A 24784-nucleotide genomic window follows, 5' to 3' on the forward strand; every position below is an offset into this window, starting at 1 on the left:
TATCAAATTACATATATTAGTATACCAAAATTCATATCAAATTATCAATTAATCTAACAAACATTAATATTAATTAATCTAATGAAAATGTAAATCAAATTATCAATTAAACAAATAAATTAGAAAATAATAATAATAATAATGAAAGACATATTTTATTTTTTTTTATAAAAAAAAAACAGAAGGAAAAAACCCATAAAAAAAAGGGAGATTCACTATTATACCCAATATGGGGGCCAAAATTATAAAAATACCCTATATAAAATGGACTTTAGAAACACACCCAAAGCCCATTTACAACATAACAAAAAAGCTTTTAACTTCTTATAAATTACAAAACTGCCATCAATTTCTTAAAACAAGCCCAACCCCAAAATCTCATAAAAATACCCAAAGCACTCAATAGGGCATCAAAGTAATTTAATAATTAATATTAAATTCAATAAGGCCAGCTATCATTTTTTGGGTTTTTTTTGGGTTTGTTTATAGGAATTCAATTGTGTAGGGTTTATTTATAATATTAGTGCTAGAAATGGGTATATCACTAAATATCTCTAAAAAAAATGCATTCGAAGTCGAACTTGCAACTTGGTGGAGAGGGATGGGTCTGCTGCATCAGCAAGAGCCTACTCCCCTTCAACGCCACGCCCAAGCCAGGCTTCTTTTTTTGGGTAATTAAAATCAAATTAAAGTCTTCTTTCAAGACTCCTCTGCATGGAAGGTAAGTTTCTTCTTCATCTAGCTTTTTTCTTTTTCTTTTTCTTTTCTTTTTTTTTTTTTCCAAATATTTGGCCTGATCCAAAACGCATGCGTTTTGGCCAGGATTATTTTTATAAATATAAAAAAAAAAAACAAAAAAAAAAAAAAAAAAAACAGAGATGCGCGCAGCGTGCACAGTAAAGAAGAGAAAAGGAAGGTCCCTCAGTCATTTGCTCAAACAGTTGGTGGGCACCTGTAAAGGAGCAACATCCGGCGACTCCATAGCTTTTTCCGGCGAGGGGAGTGCAGCTGTAGGTTCGCCAGACCTAAATCCAATACGTATCCGACGCGTATCGAAGAGTATACCATGTATATCGTATCCAAAGGCGTATCCAACAACCTATTATAATTTATAAATAAGAGTATCCTTGCTTCATAAGTGGATATAAAGAAAAAAGCTAGAACAAGAGGAAACAGTACTGATCCCATGTAGACAAAGAAGAAACAAAAAACTTATTCAGCATTAATATATTGATGGGATGTAGAAGAAGAAGAAAAGAAATACAGAAATATAAGAAAAATAACATTCAGATTCAGAGAAAAGTTCAAGTGTAGGAGCTCTGGTGGCCATAAATCTCCAAACCATACATCTCAGTTTTTGTTTTCTTCTTGCAAATTTCAGCCTGTCTATTCAGCAGCCCCTTACCTTTTGATCTTATTTATATTTTCTTCTTGTTCGTACCGCTAGCTTCGCTATATATATTATATATAGCAAAAACTAAAATAATAAGCCCACCAAGAAAGAATGATACGTTCGACATGGAGTAGTTGTTGCCAAATTTGCCAATCCCCACACGCTGGCCTTTGTTTGAATGGATTTTATTGTCCTTAATGTCGTAGTTTCGAGCCCTCCTTGCTTTAAGACCATCAATATAACCTGCACGATAGTCGTTGTTGAAGTCGAAAACCCCAACTTCTGTGGCTTCAGATGAGCTGATTTCATTCCTATGAATCTTCCAGGTCTCACTATTTTCGTTCTCCGGAAGCTCTTGTTCATTTCTTTCTCCAGTGGACTCTTCTCCAGAATTCTCCTCGGGGCTCTTGTTCAGTTGTTCAGCTTCAGTTCGAGATCCATCTTATATTTATATATATATGCAAAGAGAAAAATGAAAAATAATCTTCAAATAATCTTCAAAATAATCTTCAAAAATGCAAGTTACTATTGTAAAATAAGTACTAAATTCCTTAGGCATGCACGCATAGAATCACATCAAGGAGAAGATCTTGAATCAAATAAATTTACATACCTGCCATTGATGAAAGCTGTAGAGTTCTTATGTTCAACAGGCAATACAGACTAGATGTTTTGAATGTGTGTTTGGAATAGAGGATGGATCTCTTTAAAACCAGTAGAAAGGCACTGTTTAAGCCTTCATCGATAAGTTTCAATAAAATAAATAAGTACTTTGTGTGGAGAAGGTTCCATTGACTGAGCAGCTAACTTAATAGGAAGGTTTTTCTTTGAAAATGAATGACTTATAGTTTATTGAAATCCTAATATTGTTCTTGTTTTTTATTTCAAACCTAGGAACTATATTTACAGATTAACCATAATCCAAACAGAAATTAAGGCAAACCAAATCAATAAAATCAATTCTGGTAACAAATTAGTGCTTGCAATTGTCACACAACAAAGAAAGGTGGCCTGGATAATGGATTAGGTGAAACTGCTCATATTAAAACGGAGAATAAGACAAGACAATCTAAACAATCTAGATATTTTGAACGTGTGGGTCCAAGAGAGCATGGACCTCCTCTTGAAAATGGAATAAGTTGCTATTATAAACATGGATTTATTTATTAGTCTTTGGTATATCTGCAATATATTCCTAATGATCAGCTTGGGAAAGTCTTTGCAGCAAAGACCAAAAAAAACTTGGAAAAGTCTTTTAAAAGAGGACCACTCTTGTCCTAATGCAAAGGGGGCCGGACAGACTTTTTTAAGTGGCCATGCTTGTGGAAAAATTCTACAATACATTGAACATCAAATTTGGAAAGCAGCAATTTGAATAATACAAAATTAGTGAAATACCCAATTGTAGACATGAAACTATAAATATACCCTACATGATTTAATACATATAAACACACCCAAAACACACCCAATTGTAGAAAGCTGTCTATTTTTGTATTTTATTTTCTATGTTAGATTACGTTTTTGACCTTTTGGTTCGAATATTTTGAAACATGCCCAAAACTCGCCAGCTAGGATAGGAATTTCTTGAAATTTACGTTGGTGACCTCGTAACAGAAACCTGTTTGGCAGCCTCAGCAGATCGAATATTCCAAGCGAGCTTCGTTCACTTCTTCGAACGAAGGAAGCTTCGTTCATCTCTTTGAACGAAACGAGTTTCGTTCACCTCTTCGAACGAAGCTCAGTATGATGTGGTTCCAGATCTTCTTTTTCGATTCTTCTGAGCTTAGTATGGCGTAGATTGGAGTTCTATTGCTTCAATTTCTTTTTCTTTCTTGTTTGATTTGGTGATTTTTGGATTGATATGCGCTGCATGAGACTCGATTGGAGCTTGGTGAGATCTGTGATCTTCGATTTTTGAGGTATTCGATTTTTTCTTGTGAATTCATATTCGTTTTTGGAGGTATTCGATTATATTGTAGTCTGCTTTTTGGTGATTTGATGCTCGATTAATTAAGTTGCTGATTAGGTTTTCGTTTCTCTTTGTTTATAATTTGGATTGATTTCAGATTCGTTTTGATTGTGGATTTGCTCTTGTGTTTTGGTTTGAGCTGTGGTGAACAATTTGTGTTATTCGATTTAATTGAGGTATGCTTTTTCAGTTGAATCTGAGTATATTCGTGTTTTTTCTGTTTATGCGCTATTGGTTTTTGAGTCGACTATAATTCATTGTTAATGCACTCGGCATCCACTGTTATTACTAGTAGTCATTTTTGTTTTGTTTGTTGTTTTTTTTGTAGAGATATATATGGATGATTCGAGAGTGGCGAAGTGCACCTATGGTGCTGGAACTTTAATGCTTATTTTGTCTTCAACTACTACTTTTGATTGGTTGTCCAACGAGTTGTGTAGTAGGTTTAAGCTTAAGTTAGGTCATTTTGAGTTAAGGTACTCTTTTATGGATTGCTCCAATTGTTTGTTGGAATCGGACGATGATTTGAAAATCATGTTTATGGTATGTGGACTGATGAAGGATCAATTAATTCACATTGCTGTTAGGGATAAGGCTGTAGTGAAGCATGTTCAAACTGTTAATACGAACATGATTGCTTCTCCTTTTTTGTTGGAGTCTGCTCCTAACAATTACAGTTTTGCACAAGATGAGGATACATGTAAAGATTCAAGTCAAACTGGTAGTATTGTTGATTCAAGTGCTGCTTCTTCTTCTTGTTTGAGTATGGATTTTGATGGTATTAGCAGTGAGTTTGGAAATGAATATTTAGGCAAATATGGTAGTTGTGGAGGGCGTAAATATTTGTCTACTGATTGGGAGGGTTATATTACTCATGAGGGTCAGAAGTTTGAGGGTGGAGTTTGTGAATTCCGTGATAAGTTGGCTAAGTACGCGATTGAGAATGGTTTTAAGATGAAGTATTTGAAGAATGAGCCTCGTCGTGTTACTGCTGTGTGTGCTAAGAAGGAATCAAATGGCTGTGAGTGGAATGTGCATGCTGTTAAGTCCAATGTAAATGGATTTTTCTATATTAAGAATTTAAATAATGTACACAGTTGTAGTGGTTTGATCCGTGAGAAGAGAAATAAGGCAATGGGGTCTCGTTTGGTGTCTTCAATTGTCAAAGATAAAGTTCGTAGCAATCCTTTGGTAAGGCCTATTGAGCTAATTACTGATTTGAAAGAAAATTATGGATTGGATGTCCCTTATCATGTTGCGTGGTATGGGAAGGAGTCGGCTACTAAGGATTTACATGGTGATGAGGAGTTGTCTTATGCTCACCTGCCTTGGTATGTTGATGTTTTGAAGGCCAGCAATGTCGGGTCTCATTGTGTGCTTGACTGTGGCGAGGATGGTTCTCGTTTCCAGCGGATCTTTATATGTTATAAGGCCTCCATTGATGGTTTTCGATGGTGTAGGCCTATGCTGTTTATTGATGGTACTTTCGTTACAAACAAGTACAAGGGTACTCTTCTAGGAGCTACTGCAAAGAATGGGAATAAAGGTATGTAATGTAAATGATTTAGTTGTTGACTTCCATTGAGTAGTATGAACAGTATAGGTATGCAAATGTAAATGCTGTAGTTGTTGACTTCCAGTTAGTGGTATGAACAATTGTTATACTGTTTGTTGACTTCCATTGAGTGGTATGAACAGTTTCTATACTGTTCATACCCTGCATCTGAGTATTTTTATGCATTGTAGTTTTACTCTGCTTCATGTGGTAACACTGTTAGCTCTTGCAATGTTCAAACTAACTAATATATTTCTCTGTTTTTTGTAGAGGTATTCCCTTTTGCCTTTGCTATTGTATCCGGTGAAACTGCTGACAATTGGAGGTGGTTTCTGCAAAGGATATCTGAAGTTTTGGTGGATGAAGGTAGGCAACTTACATTCATTTCTGATAGGCATGGTGCTATTATCGATGCTGTTAGGACTGTTTTTCCTGCTTCTGCCCATGGTTTTTGTCTATATCATTTGAAAGAGAACTTGAAAAAGAAGTATCCGCATTCTGTTGGTTCCTCTTTCAAGGATCATATTTTATGGCTTTTTTGTAAGTTGTTGTATGCACCGACTGTTGAGGAATATCAAGATATTTTGAAAAAATTAAGAGATGATGGCGGTTCAAAAATAATTGATAAGTTTTTGGCTAATCTCCCTGTCCAAAATTTTGCTAATGCATTTTTTCCGGGAAAGAGGTATGGGGAGGTTAGTAATGCCTTGTCCGAGTCGTTTAATTCATGGGTTAAGGATGTGCGTAGGCTTCCAATTTATGAGATGATTGACACTATTAGGGTCAAAATGATGGAGATGATTTCTAGGAGGAAGCTTGCATCCGAGAAATGGTGTAGTGTTTTGTGTCGGGTTATTGAGGATGAGTTGAAGAATTTAGCTGCAAAGGGTCGTCATTGGAGGATATGTCGCGCGAGTGAATCTATATTTGAAGTTCATGCTGATTTGAGTGTTATGGTCAATTTGGACGAGAGGTTTTGCTCCTGTTATCAGTGGCAATTGCTTGGGTTTCCGTGTCAGCATGCGATTCAAGTTATCCAACATTCCGGGTTATGTTTGTATAACTTTGTTGATGAGTATTACAAGGCAGACTTTTATAGGGCTACTTATGCAACCCCTATATTTCCTATACCTGATATTGAGAAGCCTCCTGCTGGAGATGTTTTTCTTCTACCTCCGCATACAAGAAAGCCTCCGGGACGACCTCCGACAAAGCGCTTCAAGTCAAGCAGTGAAACTACAAGGCAGTTGAAGTGCAAGAGATGCGGTTCTTGTGATCGTCATAATAGGAGGACTTGCAAGGCTCCTATTTGATGTAAAGGTTTTGGAGTATAAAGACTTGAATGAGAGTAGTTAGTCTTTAACTAGTTAAAGTGCTATGTGATTGATTAGTGACAATCATAGTTGAAAGGAATAGAAATTGATATGCAAGTTGTTAATACGGTGAAATAGCAGTCACTGCATATGAATACTGTTTGAATTTTCGGTATTAATACATAATATGTACCATTTTTGGTATTTTGGAAATTTTGGTTTTGAAGTTTGATATGAATTAAGCATTACTGCTGTTTGAATAATCTATAAATGAAGGAACACTGTTTTAATACCCACTGTTTATGTCATTGTTGAAATTAAAAGATAGTTCTATGACATGGTATTAACAATTTATTTCTATCAAATAGGATTAACATTGTATTGAGAGTGCGTTGTTATTTGTTGGAGTTCACCTTTTTAGTTGTTTTAGTGTTATGGAGACCATTATTTCAGGTTACATACACTGTTAATTCACGTAAATAAACTGATTTTTGAATAAGTACATAACTTGAATTTGAAAATCACTTTACTTCAATGTTCTAAACCTACACAAATCCTAAGAAACTACAATATAAGCAAGAATTTTTGCAAAATATTTGATTACAACTTCGTTCCTTTGCATTTCTCTCCTCTTTCTTTGATGGAAATCCAACTTCTTTCATTGCTCATAATTTTCATGAGAACTTCTTTTCTCATTTCCCAGACCTTTTCTTTGTTGAAATCTGATTCTATTTGTTGGTCTTTGGAAAGCTGCTTCATGAAGTGCATGACAAAGACGCCACAATCATTGCTGCATAATAGAGATACGCATGCAGGAGTTAGTTCAGTATTTTTTTCAGTTGAATAGGATTAAAGTTTCACTGTTATTGCGTAACTTACGAATTGTTTGCTTGTTGGGGGCATTCTCTGTTCTCAGTCAGCTTGAAGTTAGTAGTATCATGACGAATCAGATACTTCAATGTCTGAGCATATTCCGGTGTAAGTTTGTTGCTGGCAAGCATTTTTGCTATCATTCTAGCTGAAGCTTCATTAAGCCCTCTCGGCTTCTTGGCATCAAAATCAGGAATTTGGACGAGTTTTGTTTTCAGTGATGCTGCAGCACATTCCTTAAGAAGACAGAGGAATATATTCGCTGTCTCAACCTGCATCATAGTCATAGTCAAGTATGTGCGTAGTTTCCTTTAAATTTAGTGTCCTATGTATTAACAGTGTTAATCACCAGTTTTACTTACCAAAACAATTGCCTTCTTGTGATAATATTCGAGAGTTTGTTCTGATGTCCCCCTGAATGAGTTGAAGTGTGTCCATTTTGCTGCACCGGTGTCAAAGACAAGCAGCGTATGGTGGTTCTCATCTGTAATTGGTATGAACACTCTATCAACGCTTCCAATATTTTCTAGGAGTGGCATATAGAAAGCATGATATGTCAGCTTGTGTGAAGCACCTCGCAAAAACATCTGCATAAGTCATGTGTTGGTGATTAGTAACTATGTTGATGATATAATATTGATGTATTATATGTGATCTTACATAGTTATTGGCGGACAAATATGCATTTTTTTGTTTCTGAGGGTTCTGCTTCGCATCATCATTAAGTGCCTCTCCATAAGCATCGATGATTAGTGCAGAAATTGGATCATCTCCCATCAGCTTTTCAATGTTATGTTTGTACAATACTGTCCTATTGTGTAGGTAAAAAGCGCCCCTGAACAATAATGTTGTTTAAATAATAATTCAGCAAATAATAATGTCATAACAGTTTAATAGCAAGACAGTTCTACGGCATAGTATTAACAGTGTAATTCTATGACAGTTCTACGGCATAGTATTAACAGTGTAATTCTACTACAGATTGGCTTACTCATCGGAATCAGATGCAGATATCCAGTAATTTTCCAAATTCTTCTTTGATTTTTCATCCAGCCTGTTGTAGACCTCATACATGCGCAACTGAAGGTATGTATCTTTGTCCTTCTTTTTTTTGTTGGGTGCTTCATCTTCGCTTTGGCTTTCTCTTTTTCGGGCTTTCTTATGTGCTTCGGGGTATGTGTAATCTGGTTTCTTTGCAGGCTTTCTGTCTTTTCTGTCTTTGATGATTTTGATGCCAGAACGTAATTGCCTGGTTCCTACTTCTTTCGCTTGCAGGAGAACTGACTTTTCAGGAGTTTTTTCATCAGCATTCTCATCTTCATCATTAGGAGTTTCTTGCACCTCCAATTCACTTTCTTCTGCTATTCTCTCATCTTTTTTCTCCTTATTAGCTTGTTCTTTCATTGTAATTTCTCCTTGTTCACCTTGTGTGAAATTTTTTCCCATCACATGTTTCAAAGAGGCAATAACAGTGTCTTTTTCTTTCATGCTCTCAATGCAGGACAACTTTTCCCCTTCAAGTAGTTCATGTTGTTCCTGTAGCTGTCTCTTGTTTGTTTTGAGTGCATGAAGTTCCCCTTGTAATTTTGCACCTTCTTTTTTCTCTTTCTCAAGCTGCTTTTTCAGTATTTCAATTTCTTTCTCCAACTCTTCTTTTTCTGTCCATATTTGTTGAATGAATGATTTTTTCTTTATGCAGGATTCTATAGCACTCTGCATCATATCCCTTCGAGTATCTGCCTTTTCAATCCAATAGTCGACTGCTTCTTTTAGCTGTTGGATTTTCTCATGGGTAGAGACTATTTCATGCTTGTAGTACTCTGGGATTGAACCCACTATGTCCTCAAAAATGGTGTTGAAGTCTTCTTCCTGGCCGTCAAGGTCTGGATGCTGTTGCTGGACATTAACAGTGTCCCCCTCCGTCATTGAGTCTCTGCTAAGGTCAACTGCTTGTTCTTCAATTTCATCATCTGCTTCGCATCCCGGTGCTTGTGCTGGTGGTTCTTCAATTTCATCATCTGCTTTGCATCCCAATGACTCTGTATTGTCTTCATTTTGCTCCTGTTGTGGAGTGTTTGTCTGGGTTGCACTTTGGTCCACATTTTCATGGAAGTTGAAGTTCTGTTTCTGGGTAATAACAGTCTGCTTTTTTCCTTTTTGTGTTTGACTCTTTAACTGTCACAAATATTAGAAAGGAAAAAAAGATCATTAGCAAATTTATATACATGTATATGTGTGTGTCCACCATCAATTCAGTTTTGAAATATAAATGTTGGGTCATTGTAGGTTATCTTACCCAATCTTTAAGTGTGATAACAAAGTCATCATCCTCTTCATTTTCTTCTTGTTCTTCATGGTCTGCGTGATCAGTCGTTGCTTCTTCTTCTTTTTCATTGTCTGCAGCTTTTATCTGTTGAATTATTGGAGTCAGTAGTAATTATGGTGTACTAACATTATATATGTTTATGGAAGTAAGAAAAATGCCTTAATGTTTTCATATTTTGCAATATTCAGCTTGATATTGAGCTCCGGAAGGCTCCATTTGACAGCCGCTGGTTTATGATCTTCTCTTCCAGGAATTGGACTGATCAGGTTAGTTCTTTCACACAGCCAATACTGCAAACATGTTTTTCAATATAAAGTGTTAATGCACGTGAAAACAAATAATATAATAGGATTAACAAATAGATGTAGTTTCTTACCAGGATTAGCACAAGGCAACCACTGACACTTGGTTGATTTGTCTTGTGCTTTTTATTTTTCATGGCTTGGTCCAGTCCAAAATGCATGTAATCTAAGACTCCTTGTGCCCAGTTGTAGCTGTTCATTGCTTCTAAGGTGTCAATCATAGTCAAAAAGGTCCAAGCCATTGTCGCCCCCGAGTTGCAAAAGAGATTTGTGATGAGGAGCTCTAGGATTAACAACCTCACAACATCCATTGCATTGTTCTTTCTGTCATCTGCTATTGCTGTGTTCAGGCACCTATCAACCTCAGTTTTTGTGATTTTTTTTGAATTCTTGAAGTACTTCTTTTCAAAGCCCAAATTTGTTCTTGTGGAAGTTGTTGTGCTTGGCAACTTGTTTCCTTTGTTAGGCAATCCAAAGATTTCAGACACATCATTGCTTGTAATTTCATACTCGTTGCCTTCACTGAATTTGAATTTTTTGGTTTCGGGGTTGTAGAACCTGATTAGTCTAATTATTTGATAATTAGACTTCTGGCATTCTACCTTGGTGAGCTGACCTTCCATGTAAGCCTTGATGATGCTCCAGAATGGCGTTTTTTGTAGGATCTTGAGGACATCCTTTCTTGCTGCAAGCTTGTCTTTTACCGTTTGCAATGTGTTGTCAAATGTGAGCATGTTGCTCTTGATCTGCACATAATTTGGGTTATTGCGTCTGCTTGGTTTGGCTTTTGCTGTTGTTGGTGGTGTGCCTTGTGTGTTTGTTGATTTTTTTTTGCTCTTTTTCTGGCTTGGGATACTTTTGTATGCTTTTTTTTTGAATTTCAACCCGGTTACCTTTTTCCATATGATCACCTGCAAAGTGAAACAAATATGTTATTTTAACTAAACAAAAGAAAGATGAAACATAAGTATTAATACTTCTATGACATGGTATTAACCATTTACTTCTATGCATTTGAACCTCATATGCATTTCTAGTGCATGTTGCACTAGAAGAGCAAAATGCATAGAAGTCCCAGATTTTGATTAACAAAGGATGCTACATATGTTGGTCTTCAAGTGCACTCAGTGCACTAGAAGAGCAAGACACATAGCATGCTATATATTTTGGTCTTCTAGTGCACTGCAAGCAGTGCACTAGAAGAGAGAGATGCATAGCAGCCACAGATTTTGATTAACAAAGCACTGCACTAGAAGAAAGGATGCTACATATGTTGGTCTTCAAGTGCACTCAGTGCACTAGAAGAGCAAGACACATAGTATTAACAGTTGTGACATAGTATTAACAGTTCAAGTTCTATGACATAATATTAACAGTTGTGAAACATATACATCGCAGTCAAAACATGCGTTTTTTCAGAACATTTCTATCGGACTTTGAAGTTAAGAGATTTTTTAATACCTGGGAGTTTGATTGTGATGCTTTTTCAGCCATTTCTGAAGCTTCTTCGTTTGATTTGGGATGGTCTTCTGTGCTTTTGCATCTTGACTGTTTGTTTCTGTCATTGTTGGCCCTTTCGTTGGTTACCTGTATTAAACGTCGTACTCTTGCATTAGTTAGCAGAATCTTAAGATGAAAGTAGAAAGTGAGTTTGGGTTTTTGGGATTGTACCTTATGTCGATGTTTATGGTTGAAATTTTCTTCCTTTTTCCCTGGGTTGTCCTTGTGCTCAGTTGCTTTTTTCCTGGGTTTTGTAGTGTCGATTTTGAAGACTTGTGGCTATGGCAGAATATAACTTCGATTCGCCGGCTTTCTCGTAATGGAGTTTGTCTCCTGTCTGGTGGTTATGGAGGTTTTCGCCTGCTTTTGGAGTTGGTGTCGCAGAGATTGGGGTTAGAGGTGAGTGGGTTTTCGGCTTTTGGGTGCCTGCGTGTACTGTTGTTTATCTAGGCTTAGATTTTTTTTGTCTTTCAATGGGCTTAGTTAAATTGGGCTTTATTGGCTTGTTGAGTTTTCTGGGCTTCTTTTTTTATGAGACTTTTTTAGTTTATTTAGTTTATTTGCTTGATTTGTTTTGGGCTTTATTTCGTTTCTGAACTTGATTTTCTGAAGTTGGGCTGGGCTTTTTGAAAGTCACTGTTAATACGCATTTTGAACATTGTTAATGCGCAGTTTGAAATTTAGAAGAAGCTACACAGTAACAATTTTTTACATTTGAATCTCACTACACAGTAACTATTAGACATTTGAAAGTTAAGAAGCAGCAAAAGATTTTGTTTAGAAGCTACATATTAACACTTTGACATTTGGAAGTTAGAAGCCGGACATTTACTATTTTATAGTTCTAAAATTTGTGAAATCCATGCTTTCATCCTTCATTCCCTTTTGTGAAATACCAACTTTTTTCACTTTCCATTGTCTTCAATAAAACTTCTTTTCTCATTTCCCACACATGCGCTGTACTCAAGCTTTCTTCAATTTTTTTTCCTTGTGACAACTGCTGGATGTAGTACATGACAAATACTCCACAATCGTTTCTGCAAATTCAGACATATGTATATGTAACATTTAGTGAATCATAGTTTAATTTGAATTGGGGGAAGAAAAGTGTTATTGTGACACTTACGACTTTTGGGGTTGTTGGGCGCATTCCCTGTCCTCCTTAAAGTTGAATTTTGTGGGATCATGTTTCATCAGATATTGTATTGTTTGAGCAATTGCTGGTGTAACTTTCAAGTTCGGAAGAAGTTTTGCAACCTCGTAGGTGAATTCTTCATTGTAGACGGGCTTCTTGAACTCAAGAAGTGTGAAGCTGTTTTTTTCTAAAATTGATGGAGCACATTCCTTGACACTATTGAGGAAGACATTTGATGCGTCTGCCTGCATTTTAGGCAAGTATGTTGTTAGCTTCACTGATTAAATGTTTTGTTCATGCATTGTATTAACAGTTCATATTAGGAGTCTGTCTTACCAAAATTATTGCTTTTTTGTTGTAGTATTCAACGGTTTGCTCAGTTTCCCCCCACAATGAGTTGTAGTGCGTCCATTGCGATGAATTGGTGTCAAAGACAAGCAGGGTGTGGTGTCCGCCATCCGTTATTGGTATGAACACCTTTGAAGTCTTCCCTATGCATTCAAGGAGTTTGACAAAATATTCATCGAATGCTCTTGGGTGCATTTTACCTGTGAGATACCTCTGCAAGATTAATAGTTTCGGCATTAGAGAGAATGTGAAAAATATAGGAAGATGAATAATTTGTGATTTTTACTAGAAGTAACGGGATAGGTATGATCTTTACGTATGCGTAGCACGTGATGTATGCATTCTGTTGTCTTGCAGGATCCTTCTTTTCATCATCATGAAGTATCTCGGCATACGCATCTATGATTTGTCCATAAATTTCAGTATCTCTGAATAAGCTTTGTATGTCATCTTTGAACAAAATGCTTGTCCCTTGCCAAAAAGCAGTGCTGTAACAGTATTTGTAGTTAGAAAAAATGTCAATAAATTGAAAGAACTGTTCAATAGAGTTCCAGTATAGCGTAATAATACTGCTTGTTTCCTTAAAAAAACCTTTTCCTAATGCATGCCTACCATGTAAAGTTCCAGTATAGGGTAATAACACTGCTTGTATCCTATGAAATCCTATATCTAATGCATGCCTACCATTGTAAAGTTCCAGTATAGGGTAATAACACTGCTTGTATCCTATGAAATCCTATAACTAATGCATGTCTAACCACTGTAAAGTTCCAATATAGGGTAATAACACTGCCATATTACTCTGAAATCCTATAACTAATGCATGTCTACCCGCTGTAAAGTTCCAGTATAGGGTAATAACACTGCCATATTACTCTGAAATCCTATAACTAATGCATGTCTACCCCCTGTAAAGTTCCAGTATAGGGTAATAACACTGCTATATTACTCTGAAATCCTATAACTAATGCATGTCTAGCCCCTGTAAAGTTCCAGTATAGGGTAATAACACAATGAAATCCTATTTTCTAATGCATGTTCAATAATAGCATCTTGCATTGAAAATGAATGAAACACATTGCCTTACCCATCAATTGAACTTTTCCAGTAATTTCTCAGCTTTTCTTGTGAGAGTTCATCCAGCATGTTGTAGACCTGATATGTATTCCATTGCAGGAATGAACCTTTGGCCCTCTTCTTTGATTTGGCTGGTTCTTGAGGTTGTTTTGCAAGCTTTCTCTTTTGTGCTCTTGTCTCTGCTTCAGGGAATGAGGAATCTGGTTTTCTTGATTTTATCTTTTCTGCTTCACCTTCTTTCTCTTCTACTTTATCTTCTTCACTCTGCAGTTCTTGCGCTAATTTTTGATCCCTCAATAGGGCAATAACAGCTTCCTTTTCATTAATAATTTCCAAGTAGGAAATCTTCTCCGCAAGAAGTTGATCATTTTCTAGCTGCAGCTTTGTCATGTAGGATTTTTCCTCATACATATCAAGTTGTATGGCATTCTTGTGATATGCTGCTTCCTTAACCATCTTCTGCAGTTGCTGCTGATGCTTCCTTAATTCTTCTTTTTCATTGTACAGCATCTGAATCAATTTATTCTTTTTTATGCAGGATGCTATTGCATCATGGATCTTTTGATGCTCTCCTTTCTTTGTCCAATATTCAGCAGCATTGTTGATCGCAATCATGTATTCTTTTGTAAGCTGTATTTCATCCTCCTTGTATTCCGGGACAGATCCAACATTTTCCTCAAATAACGTTGAATTCCGGTATTGCTGGTGGTGTTGCTGGTGGCCTTCTTGTAGCTGATGGTGTTGCTGGACTTGATGTTCAGCAGCATCATCATGCTCTTCATTCATTTCAGCATCCTCCTCTTCATTTTCTTCTTCATCAGCATCACCATGCTCTTCATTCACCTCTTCAGCAGCATCATCATGCTCCTCATTAACTTCTTCAGCAGCAGCATCCTCCTCTTCATTCTCTTCTTCAGAATCATCATCCGGCTCTTGAGCTTTAGTGCTTTTTATCTGTTTGTTGAGTAGAGTTAGCATTAAGAGTGACATGGTATTCATAGTTTACTTCTATGACTGGAACTTGACAGTGGTAGAAAAGCACAAGAAATAGGATTTCAAAGAGAACTAGTAGTGTTATTACCCTATATTGGAACTTTGCAGTGGCAGACATGCGTTAGAAATAGGATTTCCTAGGGAACAATCAGTATTATTACCATATACTGGAACTTGACAGTGGTATAAAAGCACAAGAAATAGGATGTCTATGACATGGTATTAAGAATGTATGTCTATGACATGGTATTAACAGTACCTTTATCTGGTTGTTCTCTAGATGATGAAGCTTCGCGCTGAGTTCTTGAAGACTCCATTTGACAGCTGCTGGTGTCATTTGTTCTCTTCCAGGAATTGGAGTGAGCAGGTTAGATCTTTGACACAGCCAATACTGCACAATATTTTATTGCAATATCATGTGTCAATTCATATCATTTAAAGTAATGCTACGAATTTGCAGTTTGGAGATTGGTGTTCTTACCGGTATTAGGATTAGGCAGCCACTCACGCTTGGCTGCTTCTTTTTGTCTTTCTTGTTCTTCTTTGCTTGTTCTAATCCAAAATACATGTAGTCCAAAACTCCTCGAGCCCAATTATATTTCCCCATCTCTTCTAAGGTGTCTATTGTGGTTGTATATGTCCAAGCAAGTGTACAACCAGAGTTGCAGAAGAGATTGGTCATGAAGAGTTGTAGGATTATCAATCTTGTTGTATCCATAGCCCCCTCTTCTGTTTCATCTTCAAGTGCTAAGTTCAAGCACTTATCAATTGAAGTCTTTGTTATCTTCTTATAACCCGAGAAGTACTTCTTTACAAAATGGAGATTTGGCCTTGTTGAGGTTGTTGTGCTTGGTAGCTTCTTGCCTCTGTTTGGCAAGCCAAAAATTTCAGACACATCTTGGCTTTTCATCTCACTGTCACCATCACCAAACCTGAACTTCTTTGTCTTCGTGTCATAAACTTGTATGAGTCTCACAATGTCATAGTTAGACTTCATGCACTCTACCTTCGTTAACCTTCTCTGGATATATGCTTCTATCAATGTCCAAAAAGGTGTCTTTGATAGCAGTGTTAAGACATCGTGCCGTTGTTCAAGTCTTTGTCTGATGTTGTCAATTGTTGTTGCAAAAGAGAGCATGTTGCTCTTGATCTGGACATAATTTGGGTCATCCCATCTGCTTGGCTTCTTGTTTGTTTTTGTTATGGCTGATGACTGTTGTCCTTTTGGTTTGGAGGTTCTTCTGGTTTGTATTTTCTTCATCTTTTAATTTGTATACCTGCATTAGAAATAGGAACATGACAGTAAAGTATCGATGTTAATACCCTATACTGGAACTTGACAGTGGTAGAAATGCACAAGAAATAGGATTTCAAAGAGAACTAGTAGTGTTATTACCCTATATTGGAACTTTGCAGTGGCAGACATGCGTTAGAAATAGGATTTTCTAGGGAACAATCAGTATTATTACCATATACTGGAACTTGACAGTGGTAGAAATGCACAAGAAATAGGATTTCAAAGAGAACTAGTAGTGTTATTACCCTATATTGGAACTTTATTTACAGTGGCAATATGCGTTAGAAATAGGATTTCCTAGGGAACAATCAGTATTATTACCATATACTGGAACTTGACAGTGGTAGAAAAGCACAAGAAATAAGATTTCAAAGAGAACTAGTAGTGTTATTACCCTATATTGGAACTTTATTTACAGTGGCAGACATGCGTTAGAAATAGGATTTCAGTGTACAATCAGTATTATTACAGTGGTAGAAAAGCACAAGAAATAGGATTTCAAAGAGAACTAGTAGTGTTATTACCCTATATTGGAACTTTATTTATAGTGGCAGACATGCGTTAGAAATAGGATTTCAGTGTACAATCAGTATTATTACCATATACTGGAAATTTACAGTGTTAGGCAAGCATTTCAAAGGGGATTTCATAGGAAACGAGTAGCGTTATTACCCTATACTGGAACTTTATTTACAGTGGCAGACATGCGTTAGAAATAGGATTTCATAGTGTACAATCAGGGTTATCGACCCTAGATTAGTGACTAGAATAATGCTCCTATGCATTTATTCCAGTAGTGAATCCTATATAGTTTCAAGATTTTGTCCTTCATTCGAATTTAAAATACTGTTATTACCCTAGACTGGATCTTTATAGCAAATAATCAATATTACAGTAAATGTCTTACCTTTGAAGCGTTTTCTTGTCGAAATTGTTCTCTGAAATTTTGTCTTGGTTCTGAAGGTGGAGGTCAGTGTCTGGTGTTCGTTTTGAAAGTAGATGAAGCTTCGTGGTGATTATGGAGTCTCGGTTTTGCAGACGATTTGATGAAGACGAAGAGTGAAGAGACGTTTTGCAGAGATAGCTTAAATGAAGGCGCGCGTGCTGGCAGTTAAGTTACTGTTTGTTTACTTTTACGGTTTACTTTTTTTTTTTGGGCCGAAAGTTATGGAATACGAGATGGTACAATGTTTGGGCTTGTTTATAAATTTGGGCTGGGTTTGTTTTGGGTGTTTTTTGAGTTTTTTTCTGTTGGGCTTGATAGTGGCAGTGCTGTAATTTATTGGAACTTCAACACTAATTTGTTATTTAATAAATGGATTTTGGGAGTGTTTATGAAGTGTTTTCCATGTGGGGTTTTTTTATAATTTCAGCTCCTATTTTAGGTATATTAGTGAAGATCCCTTTGAATAATCACCAGTGTTAACCAGGGCCGGCCAGGGCAACTAGGTCATCTTCCGGGGCCCACAATTGAGAGGGGCATAAAAAAATATATGTCCATATATATATATGGGCATATGCAAACAAATAAAAATAAAAGTCCTCATAACAAAACAAAATTAAAAGTCCTCATAAAAAAAAAATAAAAAAAGAGTCTTACTTGGTAGTTCAAAACAATAATAAAAAAAGAGGCTGGAGTTAATTTCCATGTTTGTTAGGTGGAGCAGTTTGCTCTAGTTTTGCTTCTTTCTATCTTTCTTTTTTTTTTCGCTTTCCTTGTTTGTTGTGTGACAGTTTATTGACAGAACTGATCTGACAATGTTTCTTTTATTCATGTATGATTAATTATTTATTTACACATTAAATTTAATTTTTCATATGTCATGTCAAAGAGTTAAACTGATATTGAAATAAACAGACTGAACTTAACAACTTGTATTTGTTGGGTTTAAAAGGATAAGATGAGATAAATGGTATAATTTAGTTGTGGCCTTCATTTCGATTTTTTTTTTTTTAAACTGAATTTTGATATTAGTTTTTTTAAATTCGGTATATTAATATGACGTTTTAATATGTGTTTAAGTCAGTTACCATGCCGGTATTGTATATGTATGAAATATTTCTTAGAATGAACAAGAATTCTTTGTAGAGATTTGTAACTTTCTTGTTTTGTTTATAGTACTGAAAATGACTTTCTGTTTTTAGGTATTTTAGCTGCACTGCATCCATATGGAAATATATATATATATATATATATATGATTTATCTACATTTCCAGATATCAATCATTAATCTAACCAAAAATCATCTGATGACTACAATTTGTGGCTTATCCACTTTCCTTCATTGGGGTTTCTATTCAAGCAATGCTGGTAGTAAGGTAACATGCCAACAAGTTCATGAACAAAATTAGAAAAGGTCATTTGCCTTGGAAAGCAAGACTCCAACACGCAACTTCCGTCTCTGATTGTCTTACACGAATTAATGATATGGTTCAAGACTTTAACCCTCCGTTTGGATGAAGGAATTGAAAATTACATAGAATTCTAAAATGACAGAATTTAGATTTCCATCATTTCAATTTCTAGCAATTGAAAATTCTAGTGCTTAGATTTATATATGTCGAATTTTGTAAACGACAAAATTTTGTAAATAGCACTATGAAAATTGTGAAATAACGCCTATTTTGATGGAAGTTAATTAGACTCAGGAATTTGATGCCCCAATTTCCACGATTTTTTCCGCGTGTCATTTAATAAATTTCGTGCTTAAGTTGCCAAACAAGAAAATTGTTAATTTCTTCTCTTAAATTTTCGACTTTTAGTTAAATTCTAAATTATTTTCCTTCATCCAAATGGACCATAAACATTTCTTAATCTCCTTCTCTCTTTTTCTTTCTTTTGCTTTCTCTGTATGAATTTTCTCTCGTTTTGGTTTTGCTTACTCTCACTCCTGATATACTTTAGTGGCTATGAAAGAAAAAGGCTAGAACAAGAAGAAATAATACTTACTCAGCATCTATCAATATACTTATGGCATGTAGAAGATGAAGAAATACATAAATATATATAAGAGAAATAAGATTCAAATTCAGAGAAAGGAACGCAAACAAAAGTTTGAGTATAGGAGCTCTAGTGGCCATACATCTCCAAACCCTTCCGCTATGTAATAGTACGGGAAACTCCAAGCCGAATCTTTCTTTCTCACTTATTGATTTTTCTCTTCTTTTTCTTCTTGGTCGTGCCTTCTTTTTCAATCAAGCCGCTTGCTTCATTTTTTGCTTTGCTTACTCACCTTTAATATATATATATAAAAATAAAAATAAAAATAAAAAAAGCTAGAACAAGAAGAACAAGAAGACCAAGAAGAAATGGTACGCTCGAGTTGTTGTACTTGTTGTCGACATTCCTAATCCCAACATCTGTGCTATTAATTGCGGAGATATTATTATTATTAATATTGTTGGTCTCATTGCTTCCATCAGTATTTTTTGTTTCACGATTTTCATTTTGTTGGGGCTCTTGTTCAGTTATTTCTTCTTGGGGATCTTGTTCAGAAAGCGTTCTAGGATGACCAGGAAAGCGATTTCGTACCCCCTTTTGGGGTCTTTGGCTCAGTTGTTCAGCTTTAGATCGAGATCGAGACCCATCTTACATATATGCAAAGATCAAAATGGAAAGATATTCAAATAAGTGGAGGCAAATACTCCAAAATCAGATGGAAGACAATCTTTCAATAAATGGAAGCTACTATTGTAAACTAATTACATAAATTCCTTAAACCCTATACACACGTAGAAATCGCATCAAGGAAAGATCTTGAATCAAATAAAAATATTAATCATAATAGTACATACCTGCCATTGATGAAAGCTCAAAAGAAAGTCTTCTACTCTCTGTAGAGTTCTTATGTTCAACTAGCAAGAGGGACTAGATGTTTTGAACGTTTCTGTTTCTAAGAGAGCATGGACCACCTCTTGACAATGGAATAAGTTACTATTATATACATGGATTTATTTATTACTCTTATATCTGCAATATTCCTAATGATCAACTTGGAAAAGTCTTCCCAGCCAAAAAAATAAAAAAATAAAAAATTGGAAAAGTCTTGTAAAAAAAGGACTTAATTTGTGTGTGGAGAAAGGTTCAAGATTTTCATTTTTTGTTCAAATCTCGACTGTGTGAGTATATTTAATAAAAATAAAATAAAATAATTAGAAACTAACAATCCAAAAAGAAATTAAGCAAAATCAAACTTAGGCAAACCAAATCAATCCTAAAGATACCAATGGAAAGAAGCTTCAAATAAGTTGATTTTTAAAGTTAATGTCTGTTATATATCTGCAATAATCATGGGGCATTCTAAAAGACTCTATTATCAAAGAAATCCTAGCCTCCCCTCTGTCAAAAAAAGCCATTTTCACTTTTAGGAGGGAGGAAGTCACAGTTCTTCCTTCCCTCCCCCATCTTCTATTCCTCCCTTCTCCTCTTTTCCTATTTTCAAAAAACAGAAAGTTTTCTATATTTGTCTTAGTTTTGTTATAATTTTCCTAATAGATTTATTTATTAGTCTTTGTTATATCTGCAATATTCCTAATGATTAACTCGGGAAAGTCTTTCCAGAAAAAACCAAAAGAACTTGGAAAAGTCTTGTAAAAAGGGACCCCTCTCTTGTCCTAATCAAAGAGGGACCGGACAGACTTTTTCAACCCGAGGGGTCGATGTGGTGACATTACAGAGCTGTGGTTTTAGTGCTCGTCTGGTTCGACTGGTCAGTCGTCCGCCTGAGCTAGTGTCGGTGTGGGCTTTGAGTCCACATCGTGGTGCTAGTGGTTAATTCGGCTCAGTCAGCCTCCTGTGTCAACTACCACCATGTATACAAACATGGTACAGACAACCGCTTTTTCTGTAGCCCTTTGAGCCAATACAATAAGATTTTGTAATTTAGTGTAGGCAAAGCAATAATTTAGATTCCTTGTCAAATTCCAATAATACGCATGTCGAAAAAATTTGTTGAACTGTCACACCCCATACTTTGAGCAAATATTCCAAAGCAAATTCAAAGAAATATTTCACTAAATTAACATTGGTATATATTTGTTGACCTGAAAAATTATCAACATTTATTAATAATAAAAATAATTAAATACCAGCCTAAGCTGTGAGTTAATAGCAACTGAAGGCCCTGTTTGGTGGGCTAGACTGGACTGGTTAGGATTGAACTTTGAGTGTTGGACTGGTTTGGCTTGGATTGGGTTGGACTTTAATAAGTTGTTTGGCACATTAAGTTGGACTAGGCTACATTGGACTAAAGTCCAGTCCGTTGTTTGGTACAAGTATGGACTGGACAGCATTGGACTTCAAATAAAATTTATTTTAATGTTTATTAAAATTATTTAATATCAGAAATAATTATATTTAATATAAAAAAACATGTATAGAAAATTAAAAATAAGAAATCACATGAAGAAACCCTAAAAATAGTCCAAAAATTCACAAAATTAATAATAACACGAAAATTCTTTTTAAGTACATTCAAATGATCAACAAATACTTATGTTATGTTGGTCTATTTGCCATCCACTCATTAAACATCTCAGTAGCTAAATTATCCCTCCATGTAGACCATTGGTCGGATGCGGCAATGGTATCAATAGTGGCATGATCTACATTGTTCTCAATGAGGGGATCATAATAAATTTCTTGCTCTATTGGATCTATAGACATCTCTCTCCTAATTAAGTTGTGTAAAAGACAACAACCCATTATTATTCGGCATTGTGTTTGTATTGGATAGAACGATGGACTCCTTAAGATTGCCCAACGCATCTTAAGAAGTCCAAAACAATGTTCCACCACATTTCTTGCTGATGCATGCTTCATGTTGAAGTGTTCTCGATGGTTCAAGGGTTCACATCCTTCTCTCCATTCCGATAAGTGATATCTCATTCCTCTGTAGGGCGCAAGAAATCCCTCACAATTTGTGTAACTAGCATCCACAAGGTAATAATATCCTAAACAATAAATAGGAGCTAATTAAAAAATATAATTCAAATTTAAGATGATTTACACCTACACTACAGGGAATCTACATTAATCTTACCCGTCGGAACCTTTAACCCATGTGGCCTCTATATCGCATCTCGAAGTACTCTAGAGTCTGATGCTGAACCTTCCCAACCTGGTAAGACAAATATGAACCTCATATCTCGGGAACAAACTCCTAATACATTAGTGGCAATGTCACCTTTTCTTGTTCGATATCTTGGCTTGTCAACATAGAGCACATGCACCTTTATATACGTCCCATCTAAAGCTCCCAAGCAATTCTGTACAAACAAAACATAGATAGTTCAATTCATGAAACAAAATTCTAAAAACTAGATCGCAATTAACACCTCAATATATGAACTTATAAACATACCTTAAACCATTTCCATCTTTCCTCAGTGCAATTATTAGGCATAGGATTTGGCAATTGTTGTTTAAAATGTTCTCTTAAACATAATGGATTTCTAATGCTTGATTTTAGGTTTGACAACAAAGGATTTGATTAGAGAATTAGACCAGACTCCATGGCTAAATTATACATTAGAGAGAATCAATCTTTTTACTTGAATTGAACTTGTTAACATGATTGTTTGAGACTTAGAATTGGATTGTTCCCTAGTGTCTTTTTTCTTTGTTTGTCTAAATTTTTGTTTTCAATTCATGTACTCTTGTCAATCATCTTTAACCCTTGTTTCCGTTTCTCTTTTGCAGGGAATCCAATTAAATCAATCTATCAACAATCCTCGTGGGATCGAGCTTGCACTTACATATGTTATACTACCCAACGGCTAGTGCACTTGCGAGTATCACAAGTTGAAGATGCAGCTGAATCAATTTTGGCGCAGCTGAATCGATAACAACACTTTGCCAGCCCCTGTCTAGGAGAAACACTTACCTGAAACGGGAATAGCACTGCTATTCTCAGCCAATCACATTATGCCATGCGTGATAACTTTTTCACATGCAGTATGTGGTTTACCGGGATAGCAAAACAGTTCTATTCCTGTTTCATACAAGTTTTTATGCCTATCAACTAACTAATTATGTTTTTTTTTCACTAGTTAAGGGGCGAGGCGGGGGGACGAGGTTTTACTCATACATGCCTATGGATGGGTTTGAACCTCAGACATCTCAAGACAAACACACTTGGCATGGTAGAATCCCATGGGCACTAGTCATGTATTTTTCGCATACATTATCCTTTCTCGAAAGTGAAGTTTCGAAAGATAAAGCAACCAATTGGAAATGGTGTTGTGCCCAACAAGTCGATTTTCTGCTATGATAACATGAAGAACGTTAAAGTTTCATCCTAAAATTAATGAGTTATAAACTTATGTTAAATGCGTTTAACTTTTCATTGTGTGACATACTCTTAACAATCCAAATGCACCATCAAAGTGGAGGCCCACCTAACTAAGTGTTAAAAAGCACGAAATAGTGTATTTGAATATTATCATTACGTATTTTCTGCAATTAGATTTAAAGTACCATCTAGTGAATGCAATAATCAAGAATTACAAATTAACATCCAAAAAAGAAATTAAGCAAAAATCAAAATTAGGCAAACCAAAATCAATCATAATCACACCCAAAAATAATAATAAATACACCGGCCATTTCCTAGTAGGGGTGGGCATCGGGACCGGAAAACCGGAACACCGAACCGAACCGGTGAAAAAAAACCGGAAAAAAAACCGATTGACCAAAAAAGTCAACAAACCGGACCGGAACCGGACCGAACCGGTTCCAACCGGTTCCGGTTCTGGTTTTACATCTCTCCGCACCGGACCGGACCGAACCGGACCGGTCATATATTTTATATTTATATTTTTACAAAATTTTAAAATCTAATGCCATTTTTTAACTTCTATAATAACTAATTTTCCAAGTTCAACTTCAAAAAATTTCTAAATGTATGAATTGGATTATTTGTTCATTTTTAAGCTAAAAAAATAAGTTATTTATTATAATTTTTTTATTAAAAAAATTTAAAATTTTTTTTTTAAAAAAAAAACAAATAAAAAAATAATAAATTAATAATCCGGTTCAAAACCGGAACCAGTCAGAACCGGACCGGAACCGGTTAGAACCAAACCGACCGGTTTTCAAAATTTTTTTTGCCTAAACCGGACCGGTTAAATAATACCGATTTCGGTTTCGGTTTGAGGTGAGAACCGGACCGAACCGGACCGCGCCCACCCCTATTTCCTAGGAGTTGAGATTAAAGGAGGTAAAGTCGTTGTGGAGCGTAGAAATATTCAGAGGACCCCATCATCATTGGGGAAAGGAATTTTAAAGTCGTCGTGGTTGTTCACTCTAATCTTTTCATGGTGTGTTTAGAGCACTTCTACTGCAAGGGGGGAAGGCAAGCAAAAGGGGGCTCGTGGCCCAAAAAACCCATCCAACGCGCAAGGTATAGTTCGGGTAAGGGGTGGGAACCACCAACTCAAGCAAGAATCGCCTGAAATGTGGCCCGAAGGTTGTTCATATAGCGTGACGTCACGGCAGATGTCAGCAAAAGAAAAGTCTTCTATTCTCTGTAGAGTTCTTATGTTCAATTAGCAATAGGGACTAGATGTATTGAACATGTGTGTCCAAGAGAGCATGGACCTCCTCTTGGAAATGGAATAAGTTACTATTATATACATGGATTTATTTATTATTCTTTGTTATATCTGCAATATTCCTAATGATCAACTTGGAAAAGTCTTTC

At 35.8% G+C, this 24784-nt stretch overlaps 1 protein-coding gene across 2 annotated transcripts; it reads right to left on the bottom strand.

The window, feature by feature from the left end:
• Positions 1190-19976, bottom strand: LOC18791226. 2 transcript variants are annotated; one of them, XM_020555333.1, is made up of 2 exons: positions 19878-19976; positions 1190-1834 (listed from the first exon to the last, which is right to left on the bottom strand). In XM_020555333.1, exons 1-2 carry the CDS (start codon positions 19882-19884, stop codon positions 1419-1421), a joined length of 423 nt encoding a protein of 140 aa, XP_020410922.1. In that variant the 5' UTR covers positions 19885-19976; the 3' UTR covers positions 1190-1418. The 2 variants fall into 2 exon arrangements, with proteins under 2 accessions (XP_020410922.1, XP_007226034.1); XM_007225972.2 differs by lacking the exon at positions 19878-19976 and adding an exon at positions 2007-2277.

This window comes from Prunus persica, chromosome G1, assembly GCF_000346465.2.
Source record: "Prunus persica cultivar Lovell chromosome G1, Prunus_persica_NCBIv2, whole genome shotgun sequence".
NCBI classification, from domain to species: domain Eukaryota; kingdom Viridiplantae; phylum Streptophyta; class Magnoliopsida; order Rosales; family Rosaceae; genus Prunus; species Prunus persica.